Source organism: Anoplolepis gracilipes, chromosome 1 (assembly GCF_047496725.1).
Source record: "Anoplolepis gracilipes chromosome 1, ASM4749672v1, whole genome shotgun sequence".
In the NCBI taxonomy this organism is placed as follows: Eukaryota; Metazoa; Arthropoda; class Insecta; order Hymenoptera; family Formicidae; genus Anoplolepis; species Anoplolepis gracilipes.
The window spans coordinates 1,174,197-1,201,021 of record NC_132970.1 but is presented as its reverse complement, the minus strand read 5'-3'; the positions used below and the strand labels follow the sequence as shown (position 1 = coordinate 1,201,021).

General features: G+C 31.9%; 1 protein-coding gene across 9 annotated transcripts in view; it reads left to right on the top strand.

The window, feature by feature from the left end:
• LOC140671099 (dual specificity calcium/calmodulin-dependent 3',5'-cyclic nucleotide phosphodiesterase 1) overlaps nucleotides 1-26,825 on the top strand; it is a 113,722-nt gene that overhangs the window by 3,537 nt on the left and 83,360 nt on the right. For 5 of the 9 annotated variants that reach the window (XM_072902222.1, XM_072902215.1, XM_072902206.1 and 2 more), the window contains exon 1: nucleotides 20,688-24,368. The exons of 2 other annotated variants lie outside the window; for them this stretch is intronic. Coding sequence is in view for 2 of the 7 variants with exons in the window: in XM_072902273.1 (XP_072758374.1) it covers nucleotides 10,298-10,322 (25 nt within the window). In the remaining 5 variants the exon portion in view is untranslated. Of the gene's footprint in view, nucleotides 1-5,491; nucleotides 7,659-9,721; nucleotides 10,323-20,687; nucleotides 24,369-26,825 lie in introns of those variants that run through there. 2 more of the 9 variants (XM_072902273.1, XM_072902267.1) reach the window with 2 other exon arrangements.

The following is a 26,825-nucleotide window of genomic DNA, read 5'->3' as shown; positions in this document are numbered from 1 at the left end:
TGTGTATTATTATTTAAATTATTTATAGCATTTAGGATACATGTATTTAGAATTTACGTAATCATATCTTGGCGATAGCAAAATTTTTTTTGTTAAATTGATATTAAATTTGAGTTAAAAAAAATAATCTATTTTTTGTCATAAAAATCAATCGAGACTAGTATTACGTTTAATTTTTAACAGCGAGAATTTCGAACTCTCTTCTTCTTTAATTCCCGGATTACTGCGGACTTTCAGTGTATACATTTTTGGTCACTAATTATCGTTTATTTATATCGAAATGTTTTACGAAATATCTATGTTGCTTGATTTTTTTGAATTTGCGCGATATACCGCAGTAACTAAATCCTACATATATATTTTCGGGCACCACGTGAAACGAGCTTTTGTGTGTTTCAGCGCAAATCGATTTCGGAAATTATACTCACACGCTGTGTTTCCGTTATTTGCCTGTTGATGCGAAACTTGTTTTATGTCGAGCAACGATAGGCTGACTCGTTACAGTTTCGCGTTTCTGTTCGATGCCGTCGCTTATGGGATCGAAAATAGAATCGTTGATGAGATTTGTCGGAGAGCTACCGGGCGCATTAATGGGCGACAGCTTGTGCTTTTAAACGATGTTAACCCGACATCCTTTCTCGCTATTAGGAATACCAATGGAGGTGTTCTTCGATCGGAACCTTCGAGGTTCTCGTTCAGACTTCAATATCTCGGTATAAAACGCCGAACAGAGACGGAGAATACGAAACGACAATCGAAAGGAAGAGAAAGGGAGAAAGAGAGAGAGAGAGAGAAATGAAAGAAAGGGAGGTTGCGCGAGAGTGATCGAAGAGATGAGAAGGCCATAGATGACGAAAGAGAACCCCCGGCCCAAAGGTATTTGTTAATCGATTCGCAGGAATTCTCAATATAAGGGAGAATAATGAACGATTCTTATGGCGTTCTCTCTTTCTCTCTCTCTCTCTCTCTCTCTCTCTTTTTTTATAATAAATGGCATGCTATCTTGAATTACTCATATATTATTTGTCTCTTTCAATTTTCATAACTTGTGATAAATGTTTTACTTTTTTCGTTCGATATTAAATTGTCAATTTTTTTTATATCAAATTGTCATCGCTGGTGAAATGCACTATGCATTTTCTGCTAATTTTGTTCGTCCTACTTTTCAAGAAAATACTCGGAATTTCTCTAAACATGCCTAATCAGAATCCATGACCTATTTTCGTTATACTTCCATCATCATGATGGTCCTGGACTTTTGCTTTTAGTGCATCAATTTGTAGTTGACATTGAGGGATGAATTGCAGATTTAAAAATTTGTCATACGTACATTAAATATTAACTATATATATATATATATATATACATATAATGTCTGTGATTCATTCAAATAATTAATAGATTATAATATACTTATATATAATTGCTTTTAAGTAATTTTTTTAACAATAAAAATAAAAAATTAAAGTATGTAAAACTAGAGTAGAAGATATTTAAATTGTGCTTTCTTGTTAGCATAATGATTAGATAATCTTTCGCATTCTTACCACCTCTCCCTTTATAATGCCTCATACACCAAAAATCTCATGTTTGGATCAATCGAGGATGCTAGTACTTTTACATAGGATAGGTCTGTATTTTTCTTTCGGCAAGAATTACGTACATTCGTTGAATAGTTGCCTTTCCCTAACGAGAGATTCCATTCATAGAAGGATATCATTAAAATGCGTGAAATATTTCGTCGACTTATCTTTTTTTCTTTATAATAATGTATATACTTTATATGAGTATATATGTATATAATGCCTCGGCCACAAAAAAATCTCATGTTTGGATCAATCGAGGGTGAGAATACTTTTACGCAGAGTATGTTCTGTATTTTTCTTCGGCGAGAATTACATTTATTCGTTGAATGACTGCCTCCCCCTAACGAGAGATACTATTCGTAGAAAAATATCATTAAAATGCGTGAAATATTTCGTCATTTTATTTCTATATAACAATGTATATATTTTATATATATATGTATATACTTATGTATATACTTTATCGTTTCGCGCATCGCGTTCTTATTATAAATTGTTAGCTGAAAGACAGTAATCCGTCCATCCTTCTTAATGATGTACAAATTTATTATTCTAGCATTAAGTAACTGCTGCTTCGTCCCTAGTTCCGTAAATTCTCTGCATTTTGAAAAGGATCGTATATCTACCGTCATAGAAAGCGGATTAAAAGTACTTTGCTTGATCTCGCGAGATATTAATTACAAGGCGTCGAATATAGGGTAGCTAGTTGGGAAAATTCTGCTCGACAAAGAAAATGATTTACTTGTATACACGTTCTTTTTGTTCATTAGGTTGCAAAATGTTAATTTATTAAATTACTTGAGAGAAGCAAAGCTCTTTAATGTTTACAAACATGAAATTTTCAATCTGAACGAGTAAGAACCGAACGCGGATGGTAGTGCGTTGATTTCGCAGAAAAATTATTTTTCTGCGAAACTGATAAGTGCACAGGACACATATTTTTCTTGGTGCATTTACTAAGATCTAATAATATTTAAATTCTCATTTTTAAGAATTTTATGAATACCTCTTTGCTTCCCTAAAGAGACGTAGGCGAAGAAAATATCGAGGCAAAGTCGCTTTATAAAATTCTCAAAAATGAGAATTTAAATATTATTAGATCTTGGTAAATATACTAAGAAAAATTATTTTCTGCGAAATCAACGCACTACCATTCGCGTTCGGCTCTTAGTCAATCTTTTTTAATTTCATGTTAATTTATTGTTCTAGATAAATCTCTGCGTAGTTCCAAATCGGTTTGTTGTCTTCCCATAATCGTGTAAATGTCAATTTTAATTTTAAAATATTCTTGCCATCTTTTTGTAAAAAATGAACTATTTGTCATGCTCGGTCTTTTCTGTTTTGGTCCACGAGAGAGCGAGAGAAAGGGGGGGGGGGACGGGGAGAGAGAGAACTGTTTAAGGTTCGACGAAAAGAAATTCTTTGATATTCAATGAACTGAAAATGCATCGAATAATTAGGGTATGCAACGTAATACGTGTGCCAGGGCAATTTCTGACGTCATCGATATGTATAGAAATATAGAATATCATTTTTCGGACATAAAATTGATCGAAATATCTAAAATTAAATTTTTTTGCAATTTCACATTTTTATTTCTTATTTGAGTCATTTATAATTTTCATTATAATTTTACTCTCTCTCTCTCTCTCTCTCTCAAAACCTTTTTAGATTATAACTTGATATAAAATTCAAGACATAATTCTATTTATAAATTTTATGTAGCGTGTAAAACATGCAAACAACATTTAAACATTTAAAGTACATGAATTAAAATAGGTAATAATTATTCACTTATACGGAGCAACCCCCGATTTCAATGTCCTTTACAACATATGTTATCAAAGTCATCATCCTGAGTAACGTTGTTAAAAAGTTAAAACTTACTCAAAGCAATTTCTGTGGAAAAGATACTTAATCGACATTTCTTCGATTGTCAAAGTTTATTATTATTACTATCATAAAACTTGTATTAATAACTTTATAATAAATGCCGAGCGCGGCCTAAAATTTTCACAACATTACTCAGGATGATGACATTGATAACATATGTGAAAAACATTGAAATCGGGGATGGCTTCGTATAAGTGAATAATTACCTTAAAATATATATCAGGATACAGGTACATATATTAAAAAAACTTGTGACGCATAAAATTATAAATAGAATTCTGTCTTGAATTTTATCGCGAATTATAGATCGTCTACAGAGTCTTTTAAAGAGACCTTTAAAGAGTCGTGTGATGCGATAAGAATATAGCTTTGATCACTAAAAAAGCCGATATATATGTATTATAAAAAAGTAACGCTATATATGTATAGATACACGATGTGTGTATAAAAACTTTCCAGACTGATTTTTCGTAGGACGTACTAGTAACGCTGCTTCTCAAACAACTATGAAATAACTTCGATAGAATAGACGTTCCTTTATAACATATAAAATTTCAGACAGTTTAGCTCTACGTGATATCCATACAGTACAGAAAGGTCAGTCAAAAGACATCTCAAAGGTATTTAAATAGACAATGAGACGTCTTTAAGTCGTCTTTTAGTCATCTTTTAGGAGAGACATGTACTGTCTCTAGGTAGATTGGAATGTAACGTGGTTTTATGATGTATTACTTTACATATATTTTATATACTTTATATACTTGTTTCACATATATTTTATATACTTTATATATTGTTTTATGTTGATGTCACGATTTTAAAAAATTGACCAATATGCTGCAATTAAGTTTTTATGTTAAATTCGAAAAAAGTACGATGCAAATTGTTTCGTTGAAAGACGACACAAGAGTGGGGAGACCAAAAGATTCACGCGACCGTCGCAAATCATTTGAAATATTATAACATGATTCATAATTTTATCACCGAATGCAATTTGTATTCTCGCAAACGTTTCTGTCTACACTTTTTCCGAGTTTAATACAAAACCTAATTGTAGCACTTTGCTCCATTTTTTTTTTAATTGTAACGTCGATAACGTATTAACACAAAAATCACGTTACATTTTATTACCGAAAATAATTATCTGAAATTTTTGTATGTAATAGAAAAAGGTCTATTGTACCGAGTTCCATAATTGCTCGAGAAATAGCGCTACTAGTACATCCTACGAAAAATCAGTCTGAAAACTTTTTGTATACACCATGTATATAATGTTATAGTGTGTGTGTGTGTGTGTGTGTGTGTATGTAATAGATAGTTTCAATTTGCTTTGTAACTTTTTATACACGCTTATATTGCACATGCAATTTTTATATTTAGGGACTAGAGACTTATCAATCTCACAATCAGCCTTTTTCAGAGTCTGTGTTTATGAGGTATATTGTTTGGTGAATTTTATAGAAACAAAAGGCAAACAAACGTTCGTTTATATTTAAGTCACCGAGGAATATCGCTCGAATATCGATCTTGCACATAATATGCGCGATACGTTACGTCAGATGTGTCGATATCACTCGCCATGAGATGGATGAAATATCGTTTTATTACGTAAAACGTAAAACATAAATGGGAGTCTTTCGTTTCTTTCATATTCAATGACTCCCATTCTTCACGATTATTAGCATTTATAATTGCGGTTACTAATTCTGATTGTAAAGAATTCTGTAAATTAAATATTCCATTTTATTAAAATATTAAGCATTATTTATTAAACATTAATAATAAAATAAATAAAACTGTCGCACACATTAAGTATATGATATATCTCAAAAAGTGTTATGACATTTAAATGAAGAGAAGGATTTCTGAATAAAATTTATTACAAATATTTTTACTTATATCTTACGTTATTTTTTGCATTAATTTAGATTTAATGAATTTGAATGGAAATTATATACAATACTATACAATTGAACAATTAAAATGGTTTATATTTAAAATGTTTCTTATTAGATGTATTTAAATAGACGTATATATTAGTATTTTATTCATTTATAATATTATATGCGGCAAAATTACGATAATAAAGAAGGAGAGAGAGAGAGAGAGAGAGAGTGTGTGCTTTCTTCTTCGGATCAAGCATCGTGGATACCAAACGACGCGTACCATCATGGTAAAGTATCTCTGCCAGTCTAGGAATAGCTCTATCGCGACCAGGCATATTATTATCTTTGCCATTAAAACATCCCCTTTAGTTAGCATTTCACCTTGCAACGAGGACAAAGTATCAGCGCGGGGAGCGTATCTCTCCGGCAGAGCCAATCTTACACGTCGTTGCTCGACAAAGTAAACCGACACCGTATATACGTATTAATATCTAGGGTCCCTGTGGCTGTCACCCTCTCTGTATTTCTTCCTATCCTGCTGATTTTAACGCTCGAAGTCTTCGGTTCACTCTCACGTTGTGAGAGAGAATCGTGTTCTGAAATCCGTGCGCCGAGAACACAACGCTTAAACGCGCGAAACTAAATTATGTTAAAACTCGCCAATCGTGTTGACACGCAGACTCGTATACTCGCAAAAACGTTATTTACAATGCATTTCTAGCGGAAACTACGTCTTCAATGAGGCGTGATAGAGATGATGGATAGTTTATTCTCGGGTAGAATAAATGCGATCTTAATTTTAGATTAAATTGTGTTCAATTTGGAGAATCGACATTTTTTAAAAATCGAAATACAAAGATATTGTTACATTTTCCGAATTATGAGCGAGTGAAAATTGTCGATTTTTCGCGAATAGAATATTGCTAGGCTATGACTGGATAAGTAGGACTTTTCGGAAAGCTTTATATATAGATTATATGTAGATGCAAAGATATTGGAATAAGGAAGAAGATAAAGAAGAAAACTTTGAACTTGTTATGCTAATCATTCTTTTCTTCAAAAGTTAACGTAATTTTCTCTCAATGTTATTTCGACCTGAAAGGCTTTTCTTCGTGACTTTCTTCTTGACCTGAAATACTTGATTGTGGCTTATTCTTCAATAGTTTATTACATCATTTGTTATTTTTACATCATAGACTGCCGTTTCTCTCGTTCTTATTATTTTAAGCACCTAGGTTTCGTTGTATATGTATATTATCTATTTTTACCTTGTTACATCACGTGAGGTAATTGGGACTTTAGGTAAACGAACTGATTGAATAATTTCTTTTTATAAATATAATGAAATATTTCTATTTTAATAACTTTTTAAGATAATAATTATTAATTATTCAATTATAATATTCAAAGGTTGCACATCACATTTTTATCCTTAGTAAATTATCACGTCGTTCAATTTATCCAATAGTTTGAATCACCGCTCCCTTGCGGTGCTGCTATATTATATATACACCGTACTTTCATATCCGTGTCTACGCATCAACGAATTAAATCAACCCTCGCCCACTTCGCGTTCCCTTTATATTTAGCTTCTTTATTCCTCTCTCCTCTCTTGACGTAGTTGCAAAAAAAGAGAGACGCGTCGTTGCTACCGGGGTACAGTTCGCTTCCGGCGCTCTGGAAAAAACGTACCCCTATTCCTTTTTCCGCGAGACTGTGGACGCGCGGTCCGCAACCCGATGATCTTTGGAGGAACGAAGAGAGATTCGCGCATTCTACCGTTGCGCACGCATATCAGATTTTCGCGGGACTCCGACGTCGTCGTCGTCGGCGCGTTTAGCGCTCACATCAGCTGGCGCGCCGGTTGGCTCACTCACGGGGCCGTCACCGTCAGTAGCCCAGCGCCAGTCCACCGAAGTGCACCTACCCTATCCACCTCACGACGCCGTAGTCAGAGTGGTGTGCTAGTGCCTGGTCCCATACCGCGCTCTCATCCTCAGGAGATACGGGGCGACACGCGTGTCATCCTGCAATCCGGACGACGAGAACGTCATCTCTCATCGTCTCTCATCTCGCGCGCGCGTTCGATGCTTCAACCCCCTCGTCACCCTCGCGCCGCCCTCGCCGCTTTCTGCCTGCGTGTAGCCGCGTGCGAAGTGTACTCGTGCTTCTCTCTTACGCTTTTTCTCTCTCCCCACTATATCCCCTTTTTTCTCTCCTTCCCTTCTTCCTTCGTCCCTTCGATGTGGACGTAAGCTCTCTGTTTCATCGAGTGAAAAAGAAAAAGAAACCGGTGACTCATGTGTTTTATTGTTTTTATAATGTTCTTCCTTTTCCCTCCTTCTTCCCTATCTCTTTCTCTTTTTGTCGTATAATTTTTTCCCCCCATTACCCTCGATTCAAAGTCACACGTCGAGAAAATTGAACCGTCGATCATGAACTTTTTCTTCTTCAAGTAACGAATGTGTAAATCGTCGATTTGACTTCTCGAGAATTTTATACTTGTAATTTTCTCTTTGACACTGGATACTGGTTTTCTTTTTTTTTTATCGTATTGCTTTGAACGGTTATAATATAAAATAAATTCGATAGAGTTTATTTCTATCTAGCAAATTACACTTCAGCCAAGTAATTTGTCTTTTCGCTAAAAGAGTTGCTCATAAGTACGTATTTGATTAACGCATATTATTATTTTCTTTCTATATTTTTTAATCGTCTTGGGAATAATTTTTTTATTTATAATAGTTTTAGTTGAAAATGATAGACTATTGAAAATTTAAAAACTTATATAATTTCGCGATATTTCCGTGTGTCACTTTGTGTAATTAATATGCATTTCAATACGCAAATTGCGCTTTTGATTCCGTTTTACAAATTTTTTTTTTGTAGCATTTCCAGAATTGCACGTTTAGCGATGAAATGGTCATGATAGATATGTCTGTAAGAGGATCGCATTATACATATATATATGAGAAAGCTGCTTGTCAACTGTAACATAAGAGCTCATGTTTCCTTTTTTCATTGGTTTTAATTCAAGTTCCACTTTTAATCCATTAGGCAACCTATATAATCTCTTATTTTGCACAATAGATCAAGATTTTTAAACGAAAATTCTAATTCTAATTTCGCGACTTATTGTTAGATCCTAAAACGATTAATTTTTTTTTTGCATTTTTCATCAATTCTAATATATATAATACTCTTAAATATAAGGATTTATTTGTTTTTATATTAAAATTCATGGAAATGTGTGTTTATGGCATACAGTATTCATAGAGTATCTATTTTTATATTTAAAGTCATCTTAAGTAGTATGGTCTTAGATTATCTTAAAATTTTATTCAGCCAATGAAAGTGTAACATTTTCAGACTTACTTTAGACTTTACTTGAGACGATCTTAAAGAACAGACTATAAATACCGGTCTATATGTAATAAGAAAATATTTTTAAAGTATAGACACTTTCATAAATCTTGACGGGTAACGAAGAAATAGAGCGTAAATAATATATTACTCAATGATTACATGATTCTTCTTACGACTTTTTGCCGAAAATGCACGTTTCTGTATCCGTATTTCGATGTTACGAGTATCTTTCACTTCTATCGTACGATTATTCCCTCGGGCAGATTCCAATTTGATTCGCTCTCCCCAGATTTCCCTTAATAATCTGCCCTTAATAAACTGTTTCCCAATTCCTATAGCGTAAGCATTCAGAAATGCTAGTTAAATACCAACATTTCTCACATTAGCATTAATAATTTGCTCTGACGTCATATAAAATGGGAATACTGAGGCTTAACACATAAAAAAATATTTAAAATAAGAATAAATATTACATATTATTATTATTATTATTATCTCACAATATTTGAAATTGGAATTTCATTTTAGAACAAGAAAAAGGAATAAACTAACGTATAATAAATTAAGAATAATGAATTAGAAGTAATTAATACATTCCGTTCTCTTGTTTAAAGTAAAAGATTTTCTCTTTTTACTTTAAGACGAAATTGCTCTTTCTAATATTTAATATTTATTCCTATTCCTAATATTTTCTTTATTGTGTTTAACTTTCGAATGCAGTTTCTGACGCTTATAACACTTACAATGGTTTTTTGTTATTTGACTCTGGTAAATTTAATTGACGTTAAATCGTGTTGGCTAAAAATAATTGACAAATATTTTTCAAGAGTTAATTTTTTTAATTAAAAATAATCATTGAAAGAATTTTATGTCAATAGAATATTTGTATTACACGAATATCAATTTTTTTTTACGTAATTATATTCGATTTGGTTTTATATAACGCGCGAGGGTTGAGACAAATAACTAAAACTTTTATTTCGAATTTAGGTACAAATCACGTTGACGTATAAGGGATCGATGTGTTTATCCCTCGAAAAAGCTAATATTGCATATAAATGTCAAATATGTTCGTGTAATCGCGATTCGGTCACCGCACGCGTTACATTAAACGGAAGCTAGTGAACTTTCCGACTGTTTCTGAATTTATTACGACTTTCCTTTGCGAGATCTACCGTACTTTGTGTGATCTATCGAATAGAGAGACGAGCATTGTGTGAAACAGTACGACAGCGTACATTAGTCGAGAATTCTTTTTTTTTTTTTTTTTTTTTTTGTCTTTTTTTCCTTTTGCGGTTAATGGTTCCATCGATTTTGGATTTAAATAATTCGAGAGAGAACGGCCAATCAGTTTAACGCGAAGTTCTATCGCCGTATTATTGTGCATTGGTTCTTTTGACGACTAGCATCAGTGATCGTTTCGCTCGCGACAGATGCGCACACCTTTCGAAAAATCGTTAAAATCGATACACGTGCTACAGCTCAAGCTCGGTCAAAGTTGGAAAGTTTCGTGATGCAGTGATCCGGAGGGATAGTGGTGCGCTTGCCTTTCAATTCACGAAGGAAATGGAGAAGGACAGGCATGTACAAGGTAAGAGGATTTATTTCGGACGCCGTTTTATTTCTGAACAATATCGATGACCTTTCTTTAGCCATCATATCATGCGATTAATTGAGATGAGTTTTTCACATAGGAAAAAAGGCCATTCTTGTTTTGATAATATCTTTACTCTCAATATGTACTCTTGAAATCAGATTTTATATAGCGTTAAACGAATAAAAATTACTTGTTCAGAGACATTTAATATAGTTTTCTAGCAAGAAAAATATATTCCTATTATTAAAAAAAAATTTTTATAAATAGAGAAAAAAAAACACGTTGACTAGACAAATAGTATATATTCTAAAAATTAAAAACTAAAAATTATAATTGTTTTAAAATTAAAATTGAAATTATTTCTATTTGATTATAACTTATGCTCTTATAAAAGTTTATTTATTTATCGCTATGCAAACCGTTATGCGATATTTATCTCGTGCTTAAGTCAGTCATGAAAACTATATAAAACCTGCAGAACGCGGCTAATAAAATTGTAACTTCTGTATTTCTACACAGAAAAAAAAACAAGTATCAATTAAAACTTCAGTTAACACGATCATTGTTTATATACAGAGTACAATATATAATATATCACTTCTTGATTCAAGAATAACATTATTTAATGTCAATAATTTAATAAATTGATTTAAGATTTAATAATGTTAATAAATATAATACCAAAGTGTTAAAAAGTATTATTTTAGGTTTGTAAAATTTTTATGTACAGGGTGTTTTATACCAGCCGTCCACCCTTTTTAATTTTGAAAAGGGGTGATACTAAGAAGTTGAGAAGATGTATTTGTCATGAAAGCCTATCTGAAGTTTCTGATAGTACTTTCAGTTTTTGGAATTGCCTATCTAAAGTTTCTGATAGTACTTTCAGTTTTGGGAACCGCTCGGAAATATCGAAAACTTCTAAATTATCTTAAAATATTGAGATATTTTGAGACGAATTACGAGCCAAACACAAACATGAGTCAAACTGATACGGATCACGGACCAAACATCCCAAACACGATGGTGTGGTTTCAACAAGACGATTGTTCGGTGCATGTTTCATTAATTGTAAGCCGTACAATTAACCAGCTTTTACTTCTGCAGAAGTCTTGCGGGCGATTGACAGCATGAGACGAAGGATGGAAAGATGTCTCCATCAAGGTGGCAGGCATTTTAAACATTTGTAATTAATTTTTGATCACTTCCGAGCGTCACAATAATTGTAAATGTTTTTTGTTCATTTCTTGCTAACAATAAAAGATATCAATTTTTTTTCAAACCAAAATTGTTTCTTTTTAAAAGCTCTATCTAACGACACCCATGTTGCCTCATGTTGCAATTTAACATTTTTTAGTTGCTTCCCGTTTCTAGTATTTCTTAAAACTGAAAGTATCACCATCAGAAACTTCAGATAGGACTTTCATAATGAATATGTCTTTTCCAAATTTTTAGTATCACTCCTTTTCAAAATGAAAGGATTGGACGGGTGGTCTGAAACATTCTGTATATTAATAATTTTATATTATTAGTATTTAAATTTTTAGAAAAAGATATTATTTTTGAGAGAAAGAGAAAGAGAGAGAGAGAGAGAGAGAGAGAGAGAGACAGAGAGAGAGAGAGAGAGAGAGAGAGAAATGACATATTAATATACAATATTAAAATAAAACTATATTGTTGAAATTTAAAATATTTATCAAACTCTTCCGAGAAGATTATATATTGTTGCTTAATGAGACAATGATCGTGTTAACTAAAGTAAATAAGTTTTAATTTGATCCTAACTTTGTTTCGTACCTTTCCTTTTTTTTCTTTTTCTCGTGTTCTACGCTTCCTGAGATTTAAGTGTAAGATAGATGTTGTTTCCTCAAGAGAATTATTCCATTTCGACGAATCCTCTTTGTTCTATATCTACCTATGTGACAGCGTAATACGGGGGCGGTTCTCATTGTTTTTACTTTAACGTTGTCTGAAGTATCTCGAGTTACCTAGTTTTTTAATCTTAATCTAGGTAAGTTCTTTGACTAGTTTTGATATTTTTTCCAACAAATTTTGCAACGAAACAAGAATTAAAATTGAAAGCAGGAATTTTTTTCAACCTCCACAGTGTTCCATATTTGCTGTAACTTTTGCAGAACATAACATCTATAAACTACAAAACCATGTCGATATATTTGTACAAAAAACATGATATTTTTACACAGTTTCACAGTATTGGTTTTTAAATAACAAGGAATCGATTTTTCTTGTGTGTGTGTACGTGTGTGTGTGTGTGTTTATATGTGAACATGTAATAAATACACATAACATTTCAATTGTTTCTGCTTGTGGTTAAGAGATTTTAGACTTGCAAATGAGATTGTTAAAAGCACTGGTGATTGTGAGAAAGTTATTGGACGGTCAGCATTGGATTTTCGGGCTTGTTCAATCGGCCAATTGTACCAATCAGTGGTGAATTCGGGACGTTGTAACTGCCCGTCCTAGAAACCGTCGACGGAATTTGTTTCCAGAATTACCTTTTTCTTATGATTTTACTCAAATTAAATTACATACCTTTTGTGTACGTGGTTCAACAAAGATTGCTCTCCGATTGCTTCGTAAGAAAAGTATTTTACACGATTGCAGAAAGCGAGCTTTGACAGAAGATAACATCTAGCAAAACGCTTCCATAGGGGATTGAAGAATATCATCGTAAAGTCCTGATGATAGAGTAATATTTTCTCGTGTCAAGACAGATAGTCAATTGATACATCACTTTTTATTGGAAATATCGTCGGCATCGAATATAGACGTTCTTTTTGTGAGATTAGATCGATTATCTCACATTCTCTCAGTTTGCTTGTTTTGATGAAGCAATCGCTCTTTCGACCAGAGTTATTCTTTAAATCGATGTATTTGTATCGGTTGATGAATAGAATGGGCAATCATACGCGAAGTAATCCGTTTATTCATTTCTGTTAATTGTCGTATAAAATTTTGATATTACAATTTCATATATTATATAATAAAATATACTGTATATGATATATATTATATAATAAAATATATATTATACTTTCACTGTATATTACATAGTGAAATATATATATATATATATATATATATATATATTTTATACTCTTAATGGAACAGTATTTTTTTTAACTTTGTTTCTTTACCGCAATTATACACGATTAATTATAAGCTTGTAAATGTAGCGACTATACAATAGAAGATATGACTGAAATTGAATCGTCGTGAACTATTTATATGTAAATCAGATAATTCCCTCAATTCTGTTAAAAGAATCGCTTTATTCTCGGGATCTGTAATAAAGGATATAAAAATGCATTTCTTTCGTCGTTCAACTTTATACTGCAGAATATATTCATAAGAATCAAAAGAAAAAAGTATTTTGAAACTCAAATAACAGAAAACTTCTTGTGAATCATTTATTTTTTTGATATAAGTCTGAATTTAAAAAAATGTTAAAATTGATACAAAGAGTTTATCTACTCAGATTTATTCGTTACTTGCATTTGTATGATATACCTTTTTCATTCTCGTAACTATGTATTCTGAGATTTTAAATTATCTTTTAAACGCTTTTTTCCAAAGAGTAAACTAGATTAGTATGGCAAAATAATTTTGTCAGTTTTAAATTGGTAGTTAAACATTTCGACATATATTTGCAGATAATAAATAGTGTAATAATTATTAATAAGCATTTGTTAAACAATATTAAAAAATTAAGTAATAAGCTTCTACGAGCAAGAGTGTTTTTTTTCGATTTATTATTATAAATACATTAATTGTCAAATGACATAAAAATAAAAGAAAAAAATGGGACGTATCGACAATAATTTTTGTCTGTTCAGCCATTATAAAATTAATTAAAAATTACAAAACATCAGACTTACATAAATTAAACGCAATGTGATGTCATAAATGTTAATATGGTTTGTAGATATATTTGCAGAGTTTTCTCGGCACACATTCATCTCTCCATTTTCGTTTAATTCAATTGAAGTATCTATCGATAATTAAAGGATGAGGATGCTTTTTAATCATAAATATTCTATCGATAATTGCAAGTATATAATTCCTCCCGTCGTGTAAGAAAAATTTATAGATAAGAGAACTTTTATTTTGACTTTTCTAACTTAATGTCATATAATAAAAATAAATGCCATACACGCTAATGATGTTCGTGATGTTCCTGTAGTTGGTCTCAAAGCAAACTATAATAGAACTTTGATAATTGTCTAGGAAAGTGTCGTCGAGACGCTATGCTTGAGAGTTATCGAGTTGCTCCAATTAACCGCAGTCAATTGACATGCAATGCATTTTTTTCCGAGCAACTAATATTTTCTTTTTTGCGTCGCTGAATTTTATAACACGAATTAACGCGATTATAATCATCGAGAGTAGCTAAAAATGCGTGGGGAGAAAAGAGTTGTTGAGAGTTGAATTAGATTCAATACGCTGGCTTCTGATATCGGAAATACGATATCTCTTCTAGTAATGAAATCTTGAAAAATAAAACGAAAACGTTATTTCCGGGAAAGTAATATAAAATCTCGAGATTACATTGAAGTACCGTCGTGCTTCGCATTGACGGCAATCAATTTGTTGCACGAAATATTAATTTACTATTAAGCGTCCTTAATATTATTTTATATGATGTATAATTAAATAATATTAATGAGATTGCAATTTTATCGAGGTTTTACTATAACTAAAGATATTTTCTTGTAATAAAACTCTGATAATCAATAATTTTAGCTTTACTTTGGGTACATTAAAATACACACAAACTAAATTATATACAAAATATATTATATTGTATAATAATAACATTTGCCATAAATTTCAGCAATTATATTTAAAAAGTGCGCCCAATTATATATATTTTTTAATATTTAGTAAATTATAAAAACATTAGGTACTAGTCATGTTTTTCATCATTTAATTAGCTTATTTTGAATAAACGTGCGAAAGAGCTCCCACGTTATTAAATACGATTATGGATTATTCAAACATTTGTAAATCACTAATGTAATTATATAAATGACAATTGGTACAGTCAAATGTATGGTACTCGTACGTATTTGTTCGGTAATTAATACGTTAATGAACATTACATTCATAGTATATATATATATATATATATATATATAACTCATAGCCCCTCTTCATTATTACATTTATAATAAGCGTAACGGCTAATAAAACATACAAAAATATCTTTTTACAAATGAAATCTTTTTACGAATCTTTTGTACAAAAATTTATAATTGACGTTTTAATTAAATATTTTAATTTAATATTTATATGAAAATTTAATAACATGTGCGTATCGCTGACAAAACGATAACACTGTCAAAAGTTTTAAACATTATTATTGTGCTTATCGTTAGCTTTAATTATTATTTTATTTGTTAAATCATTCACACACACATAATCTTTTTCTATATTTTATTAGAATTAAGAAAAAAACAACAGTTACGTGTGATATAACGAAGTTTTATAATTTTAAAATTTCTTACTCTTTTGACGCACAATGTATCGTTTATAAAAAAATATAATTTTTTAGCGTCATTGAAATCTTATTCAAAACGCATGCCATTGTGTTTTAAATTATCTTGTACGGGCTATCAAAAATCAATAATGCTGTTGAGGTTGCTCATGATGATCACCTAGTGGGCGCCAGTATTCCTTGCGAGACTTTCTTTACGGCAAAATTTAATCTCTCGCTACAGCTTACGTCGGTAAATTATCCACTGTTGAAATTATATTGTCAAGTTATTGTATTTTATCATTTTTGCCGGATGATAAGGAAATGAAGAAATCGCGACTTAAATATTATATCTGATCATAAAGCCAATAGACTTGTAATACTATTAGATCTTCTCTGCTTTTGTTATTTGAGTTTGCTTTGACTAGTCTTTTGTGAGAGACTTTGCATTTTTTTTTTATAAAATCTTACTTTCTCTCTTTCTCTTTTCTACTTAACTTTTTTATATTCTGATGATTCTCTTAATGAGTTCTTTTATAGAGATTACATTGATTTCTCACAATTTGGTTACGATCTCAAAGGGCGGCATTCTACGTATTTGCGCTATTAGATATGCAAAAGCTTCCAAGAGAGAGAGAGAGAGAGAGAAAGAGAGAATAAGCAAAGGGGAAATATTTTAATAAAGCTCTTGTAACCGCCGGCTCACGGTCTCGACCAAACGGTAAACTTCCGAAGAATTCGCGTTGAATCGAATTCGACCTAAGCGGACCTTGGAACGAGGTCGGAATGATTGCATTTTTAGGGTGACACTTGGTTGCTTTTTTCACTTCTTACACGTATTTTTGTACTATATTTCCGAGGGGCTATTATATTATTCAAAGATGTAAAAAGTAATGGAAAATTCGTCTAGAATATTATGATTAGAAATAAAGAGCTCAAGGTCAAATTTATATATTACAGAAGTGATCTATCAATATGATTTACATATAAAATATTTTTTCAATATTTTATAAAAAAGATTACAAATTTCTTATTATATAAAATTTTCTCAAATAAATATCTTTATTAATTCTTACAAATCATGACCCTTCTGCTCTGTTCTTTTTTCATCTTCCTTATTCTAATTCAATAAAATAATCGTGTTAAGACTTGTTAATCAAGGATTAATTTTTACGAATAACGAAATGTTATTTTGAGACGTTTCTCCATTTCTTCAATTTATTGATTAGTCTTCTGTCTGCTATCGTTCTTATTGTATTGTATTGTACGTTTAGCTTAAGCTGTTGTATCGTATAGAACTTGGCTCCATTCTTAGACACATTTACAAATGGTCGCATCTCGACAATGCGTTTCTAGTGATTCGCGAGATCTTTACATCATTCGTTTTTCAACGCGCCCACGCAAAATTGTGGATACGGGTCGTCCTGTTCCATCTACACACGTGCGATGTCCTCATCAAAAACGATTTGCAATGCGAGGCCATTTCTTCTCTCTCTTTCTCTTTTGCGCTCTCTTAGTTATCAAAAGAATGTATATTTTATTTTTAGATTATAGTTTTACTAAAAATGTATCCGAGACTGTCGTCATTTTCATCATCGCGGATTAGATATTTTGTGACACAGATAACACATAATTTTCTTCGTATCCTTGATATTTCACAAAAGGATACTTAAAAGATATAATTTTTGATATATATGTATATACATGTTGTTTACTGCAATCTTGCCAAAAATACGTCGTTGGCTTGAATTGATTTGGCATAATTTATCCGCAAAATAAGGCAAACTTAACGAGTAAACTTAGTTTTAGCAACAAAATTTATATGTAATATAATTTTATATGTACAAATAATTAGCATAAAATATATGAACAAAAAAAATATATATACAGAATTAATTATAATATAAATTTCAAGAATTATTAGCGATAGAAAGAGCTACGTATGTTGAGAAAATTTTTATCGAAAATGATTGGTGAATGATAATTTCATATGTCGAGAGCAAAGTTCGCGCTTTTAATGACATTGTTGTGGCAAAAAATTATATTCAACTTTCATTATCGTCAATTTTAATTTTTGTGAAAGATATTAGCGATAAGATTTCTTGGCAGATTATTGCTGTTCGATGCGCTGACTTGAAAAAGAGGAGAATTATTGCGTAAACAATGTAAGCTTAATGGATTGCCGCAAAAGTCGAAGAACGATTAACGTTATTGCGAGATCTCTGCGATTTACTGGAGAAGAGTATGCAAGACAATATGCAATTTTGATCGATGAATGCGCGAATATCGTCGATAACATTCGAAGAGTGTCAGGAGAAAGAAAAAAAAAAAACGTGATGGAAATTGATTTACCACGTTGAATTCCCCGCTTTTCGAGTTGGATATTTGCAAGTTTACGATATCGTTGCGTCGTGTTATATATCTATACTCTTATTATCTCTCTTTCTCTCGAACTTTTTTCTTTTTTTATTTTATTGATAAATTCCGGAAGAATCAAAGATATATGTTTTATAATCTCATTTCAATGCCGGATATTTTGCCAGGATTTAAGCAAATGTCAAATAGACACACACACGTGTAGCGTACATATATATACTTGGGTGTGTATCAGGCTGATACGCATCTTGTGACAAAAATATAGATGATGTAATTAGAAAGAGTTTTGTTAAAAAAAGAGTTTTGGTAAAGAAAAAATTTCTCGTACTTACATTATTTACATTTCTTCGTGCAGTTCAAAACTCGTAAATTGTATTTATATGCCAATTTGAATTTTGCAAAAATTCCACGACTCTTTTCAATTCGAAGTTGCCCGCATCTTTCTCTTACATTTATGTATATATTTTCCGAGGTCGCCGTAGAGAGTAGCGATGTATTTCTGTTTTGCAAATTTACGATCACCGACGCCAGTTCGTCCCAGGCGACTAAAACATGCGACGTTATGCATATCGTCTTTATAACGCAATCACGAATGTATACGATGCTTTGCCATATACAGTCAGAATCCGTACGCATAATGCATTCGTTGAATACGTAGGAAACGCATATAAGTAGCGCGATGAAAATTATGCCAGATTATGTGCGAAGACGATGTCAATCGTCGACGAGAGTTTCTGCGCGATTTCTTAAACAGGTGAATAAAGTTGAGGGATTCGATTGTCTCGAATACGACGTAACTCCACAATTGTCGAGATAAAATTGTTTCATAAGAGCGCACATCTATGTGACACGTAGGTACATACACATACGCGAAAATTATATCGGAAAAACAATGAGATATTATCCTTTTTAATAACAGCATTTTCAGAAATAGCACAATATTTATATCACTGAACAATTTCAGTTCGTCAAGTTATCTGTTATCTGCAACACGTGTGTGATCCAATATTTTTAATTATATTTTATCATACTAGAATATTACACGCGCGCATCTCACACACATACACACACACACACACACACACACATATATTTACCGTATATGTGTATGTGTATCACAGTTGATTTTTTTATATATATTGTGTACGCAAGAAGCGTGTGCTAGTGATTGCACAACCGAACATCGATCGCTAACGCTATAGAAATATTGTGTATGCAGATACATTAACATGATATATCACTTTACTCTTCATAATAGCTAATATATATACATTTACATTAATAAAGAAATGATTTTTATTTTAACATGTTAATGAACTGTTGTGGATTTAAATTTTTTTATTTTTAATTAACTGCATTGCTTTTATTGGTTTATATGTAATTTCATCCATACATACACACGTATATAGATTAAAACTTATAAAATTACATAATAAACGTATACATCATATAAAAGTAAATATTATTATATATGAATATTATTATTATTTTATACATATCAATTTATAATTATAAATTTAAAAATATATCTATATACATACATATATAGACATTATTATTACTTTATACACAATATTATTACCTAATATTATATTCCTTCTTCTTTTTTTTTCTTTCCCTCTTTCTTTTTCCTTCTCTCTTTTTTTCTTATTCTTTGTTTTTTTTTTTTAACTTTAAATTAAGTTCTTTCTCTCTCTTTTTCTCTATCTTACTTTTGATTATTCTTTATCTCTTTTTTAGCTTTATATATTATAATAATATTAATAATATTAATAATATTAAATTACTTAATATTATATTCTTTCTCCTTTTTTCTTCCTCTTCTCCTTTTCTCTCTCTCAATATATATTTCAATTACATATTAAATATACAGTATAATAGAGGAAGTTATACATACACAATATACATATACATAGATATGTACATTGTATATTGTATCTTTCTCTATTTGTTTTTTCTGCTTTTTCTTCCTCCCTTTTTCATTTTCTTTAACTTTTCTTTAATTTAATTTCTTTTTCACAACAAACTGTCTCACGAACTGTCAAAATTTGTGATAATTTGACAGCCGCAGGCGACACGAGTAAAGCAAGTTACAATGCACGAACTTGACAACCAACAACCAATATCAGCATTGCGGAAAAGCGATATCAATAACATTCGTTTCTTTATTTTATAAAGAGATTTCGAAATTATTTTTACACTATAAATACTATCCATACTATCCATTTTATATTCACGAAAATAACGTAAAAAAGATAATGATTTAATATCTTCTCCTTTGGTATAAATTTCTTTTATAATTTAATATTTACTCTTTTTTAAATATATTCTGTCATATTTATTTCGTATGCGCGCGCATCACATACAGTTGCAGTATTAAGGTCATGCGGACGCGTAAGCGTATTCTACGTCTGAATTATCGCAGTATGTTTGATATCACATATATATATATATATATATACATATATAAATGTAAGAATCGTTTTTTTACTAACTAACTGGCAAATAGCCGAAAGCTGTGTCAAAGGAAAAATACTTGGAAGATCAAACAACCGCGGGTATATATCGTAGAGTGCGCGTTAACCTTTGAACTTTGATGATTAATGAATTGCAATATTTGATTGCTGACGATCGCTTAGCAAATCGATTAGTATCAGATCAATATTTTTATATTTATTTTATTATTGCAAGGTAAAATTGCACAGAATATTTCATTAAACCAAATCATAAAATTTTTTTATGATCGATATTGTGAGACGTTATGTCTTTTATATTTGTATATATTGTGCACGCATTACATAGAATTATAGAACATTAACTGTAAATCGTCTTTTTCGTCCGCGTAATTTAATTTATATTCCTCTCACGAGTATCGCGTTTCCATTTCCGAGATGTAAATGCAAGAAGTGGAATTTTTTTGTATAACACGCGTCGTTTACTGTGATGATATACGTTTCTGCAGTCAGCAGCACTATATAGCGCTACGTCGCAATCTCTTTAATTAGAAAATTCTCTGAAGTATAATTTTAGACTTTCATTTATTATCTTTAATATTTTAGACATTTATTTATTATCTTTAACTCGAGCAAGGAAATATTGTATTAAGAAAAGTATAATATAAAGTGATTCGACGTAATTTTGATATATGGTTTTACTCATGATTTTCTACATCAGTATTAGACGGTATTTCTCCGAGCTTATCTGCTAACGTCCACTTAATAGTCATCAACCACGCAACGTGAGGACATGTACGATTGAGTCAGCATTCGTAATATCCTATTAATTAGGCGCGACAGATCATCGGATCATCATTTCAATTATTCGACATCTATAACCGGAGGAATATTACATATCACATTTGCACCAAAACAAAACGCACGATGTATTAAGTTGTCTTCATCGCGTTTATTAAAGCTTATATCGATTACGTGAAGATAAACCTTGAGGATTCAATTAGATGACATGATGATTTTTAAATAGAAACGTCTTGAAATATTCCCGGTTAAGGCTGTCCTTCACCGACTCCTCCGCTCGAATCTCAGCCTTTTCTCTTGTGAAAAGATAAAGGATGGGTACCGAGGGAGACCGAGGGAGACCGAGGGAAATATCTTCTCACACCGACCTTCGACATCGCCGAGCGTTTCCTCGATGATAGCGCGAATCCAAACATTATCTTCCACCCTCGATGTGTCTCCGTTGATGCTCCACTTGGTTCGATATCCTCGATCTTGCCTCCGTCCATCCGTTGCCTGCGGGCCGTTCCTTTTCCCGCGCAGTTTCCGCTGCTTCTTTTCTGTCTCCGACTCTCCTCCTGTGTGCGTTTTCTCTTTCCTTCCTTTGATCTCATTTAACGCTTCTCTTTTTCACCCGCTCTTTTTCCGTCCTCTCGTCTCGAGATTCAGTCCCTTTTACCACGCTCCTACCCTCGTTACGTGTATCCCCATTTTCGTGCATCTATATCTATCTTTGCTCATCCAACCCTTGAATTAAATTACACCCCGGAGGTCGAACGACTTCAGCTGACGAGCTAGCTATAGACTGGATGCGCGCACGTCTTGTCGGTCTTCACAACCGCAATGATACCGCCATTCATTGTCCAATTGGTCGCACAATTTTATATTAATCGTCAGTAATACGCTTATCACGTAGGTTTTTTCTACTTCCTATGTTATTAAATTATTAGTAATATCCACAATTTTAGAAAAAAACCAGATCTCGCATATTTTTGTCGTGTAAGCAGTATTTATCTGAAATAAAACTTGCGGTTTTATAATTTTGCAAAAAGAGAAAAAGAAAGAATCGTTATTATAAATTTAATAAAATAATGCTTATGTATATAACTGGATAAAATATTAATAAAAAGATGTCAGTGATAAACAAATAATCGGATTTTAACAGTCAATAAAAAATCTGTACTCATTCTAGATATAATTTTGCTGACATTTGATTAATGATGGTGCGGAAACAATATGTGTCACGGAAGGGTAGATATATATATGATAAATTATAGTTATAATTGTTAGGCTAAGTTTGTTTAGGCGATTGAATTTATCTTCAAATAATCCATCTTCTTTAATCGCCAAATTGCACGCTTGTTTAATAATCTTGTTAGTCAAATTTCCTTATCTCTATGTACAAACAATTTTGCGTATTCATAGAACAACGAACAACTTTTCGTGCAGCGTTGTTGAGAAAGAGAGAAGGTGTTACACGTGAATGAGGGTTACGTTTTGTCCTATAAACGTTAGATCGATACTAGCAAGAATAGTGGGTGGGCAGGATGATGTAGCCGAAAGGAGAATCCGGTCGTTGAACGAATTCTGCCACCTTGCGATTCTGGAGAAATATTTTTGATCCTCACTCTCATTGATGTTTCTTAGTACCTTTCTTGGCACTCAAACAAGTAGACGACTAGTCAAGGTGAATCGTTAAAATTTCTGGCAATTGCGCTTGGTGCTATTTTCTAAACGAATTATTCCCCTGCGATTCTCGCTACGATTTACACAGCTCGAATGCATTTCGATAATAATATCGAGCCCGTCCATAGAACGGCGTGTTAATAACGCCAAGTGCTATTTCAATCTAGAAGCTTAAGTGAGTATCTTTGTGAGTAGATTAAATCCCTCGAAATTTATGCGCAATATGCCGAATACAATTCGCGCGTTTCAAATAACATATTGCTGTAAGAATTAATATATCTTATATTTATATGGTTTATGTATCAATACTCTGTATAAGTTTCACGTTTAGTATGCATTCATGTAAACAATAATATTGTATTAATTATAATTATAATGATTTTTTCTTGTTATATATTATTCAAATTACAGAATATTTGGCTACTTTTATTCTATTTTGTTATGTTTGTTACATATGTTATAACAAATGTCTAGACGCATCGATTTTACGAAATATCTTGAAAATATCATTCCAAAGATATTTGAAATCCGTCGGAATAGTCATTTGAAGAAACTGTTGTTGGATAAAATCAGTGAATTCACGCGGGAAGAAGCGACTCGTTTTACCAGTGCTGATAGGTAGGTCAGGTAGATTCAATCCTTAGGTTGCTCTTGAAAAGATCAATGTAAAGATTCTTCGTTCTTGCGAGAGAAATTCTCTTTCACTAAAAGTGCATACATACATTGGTACAATTTTTCGCGAGGACCGACGCTTCCAAAGTGCTCTTGCACTCCCCGCGTTCCTTCTCGTTCTGTTTTCCGTAGCCCTACGTATAGATGTGTGCTTACGTGGATTGGCTTTCGTCGAGCTATACCATTGCACGCTTGCGCGAGATTTTCGAGGCGAGCTTTCGAGCCGCGTCCGAGTCGCATCGCGGACGCAGGGCACGTGGAGTCGCGTCCACGAACTCGTATCAAGAAAAGCCTCGTATTTTTTCGTTGGCTTTCGCTGGTCTCGTTGTCACGAATGTCGTTCTCTCATAGTTGTGCGCGTAATTTGAATATAACCGATTAAAGAAATCTTATCGAGTCACTGGCGCGATACAGAAACGTCGATGTCGTAAATTTGTGCCTTTTTCTTTTCTTTTGTGTGTGCTACGTGTGATGAATGTACGAGATTGAATTTGTTGGTACCAATAATGTGCGAGTCAGTGAAGTGTCGAACATGAAGAAATAGCGTACTTATAATATAATAAAAAATTATTACACTTTGTACGTATATGCAGTTTGATTTTTTTTTTTATAAAACTTATTATTTTAACTTTTATGTGTCATTTTGTACACTTCTTGGATAATGAAGATACGAAGTTTATTTTCTTATAATTTTATAAGCAAAATGTCGAAGCATCTTCTACTTTGCCACAATATCTCCTCTGTTGATTAAGAAAGAACGAAAGTATTCCATAGTATTATATATATATATATATATATATATATATATATATATTATATATAATATTATTTCTCATAATCATTTCATAGTTACTATGGAATAATTTTTTTATTACTTTTTTTTGTAATATATGTAGTAAATTTTTTCTGCATTTTTGGACGATGGAGAAGCTCGAGCTCATAGTTACATAAGCAAAAAGTCCATTAATTATAAATGCACACTCTAATAAATTTAATAATAGGTACAGCGTGGATATTAAAATGGTACCATTATAAAAGTAAAAGAATAGTATTATTTCTTTTGTATAAAATTAATATATATTTTGCTATGCGTCTATATTTTTAATCATATATTTAATAAACGAGCTATTTGTTGTAAAAATTTATATATACAGAGCGAGATGAATTTTCTTTCTTTTTCTTTCTCTTTTCTTTCGCGAACATTGAAAAGATAATTTAAAAGTTGTTTTAACAAAAATTAATATCTTTGCTCATAGAGCTATAAAGAATCGAATGTTGATCGATACGGCACTTTAAAAAATATTCGCCTATATATAATTTGTTAAATAATTTAAATAATAGCGCAGTTATAACGGATTTGTTTCATGGAAAGAGGATTGATTTAATTACAATTGCGCGCAAATAATCTTGACGCAAATACAATAACTACCGTGCTCAAAAGTTGTTACCACAACAATGACGGGAGAAACATCACATTTCTCTCGTTCGTTTCAGTTTTATTGTCTTGCCTATCATTACTACACTCGACCTAAATTAGTACAGTTGCAAGAGGAGCTTTGTTTTCGCGAATTAAATTTCTTCAAAACGACAATCTGCTTGATGCTATGAGAATTCGACTTTTCATTTGACAATCTCCTTTGTATTCAATAGTATCGTCGTACTTACATTACGTGATCTAATCTCACGCTTGACGGCGTTAACCTAATTTCATTCATATTAGGAATCTGATTATGGTAAAGCAATGAATTCTATAAAGTAGAAACATTACTAAACAGAGAGAGAGAGAGAGAGAGAGAGAGAGAGAGAGAGAGAGAGAGAGAGAGAGAGAGAGAGAGAGAGAGAGAGAAAGAGGAGAAAGAGAGATAGAGAGCGACAGGTATGGAAGGAAGAGCAAGAAGAGAAACTAACTGAGAAATAGTTGTCAATAAAACTATGAGTTTAATTAGATTTATGCCATGTTTCTTGTTTGTAGGAGAATTCATAGTGTATCATCGTGGATATATTTATTACACAGGAACGTGTCCTTATTTCGATTTTTTAAAATGTACCGCAACTGATGTAACGCGTGATAAATTTCCCCGGCGAATGCAAGGATGGCGAGCGTCGGGAGATTTTCCGTATCGTTCCGTGGAATGCAGTGGAAATTCAAATTGGCTCGGAGAGACGTGAAAATGTGGATATCGTTTCAGATATTTGTATCCCGTACGCGCAGACACATCTCTCCCTTTCTCTTTCTTTCTCTCTCTCTCTCTCTCTCTTGATCGTAAATCCTGCAATGAAATAAAAAAAAATGCGTCCACATACGCGCGTGTGATTGGCGATATCGTTTATAAAAATGATCATTTTTCCCACCGGTGTGATCGAATCATTTTTCTTTTTTGCCACGATACAGATCGATCACGAGATAAAATGAGATACAAGATAGTGGCGAGGAGGAAGGGAGGACAAGTTTATTGTATCGGGCTCGCGATGAATTTGACGCCACAGGGCGTATCGACTAAATTGATTAAATCGCAATTTCAAATCGTGACAATTTATGTCTTTCTATGACACTCGTGTATTACGTGCGCCTTTTTTTATCTCTAATATTGCTTCTAATGTTTTATTACGTATGAAGAATTAATCTAAATATTATACAATTGTGTGGTAATTATAATCCTAATGCCGAAGGTCAGTGTAATAAGATTACTTCAAAACAGCTTTATTAACAATATTTTTAATTTTGAATATATTTTCACAGTCATGGTATTTTTTATCTTGTATACTTAATTGCATTATTTTCACGTATCTAAAAATATCATCTCAATATATTAAACGGTAACAAAAATAATTTTGATTCCGAAAAAGAGATTATTCTAAAATAATCATTTATTTACTTTTTCAATGTGAAAAAGCTATATTTATAAATCTGTAATTTGTCAGTCTGACTGTAAATTAAATTAAATTAAATTTGTGTGTGTTCAATTATTATTTTATATTTTTTAATAATAAAGACAATTAATTTTTTTCACATGCACATTATACTTTACAATCTTT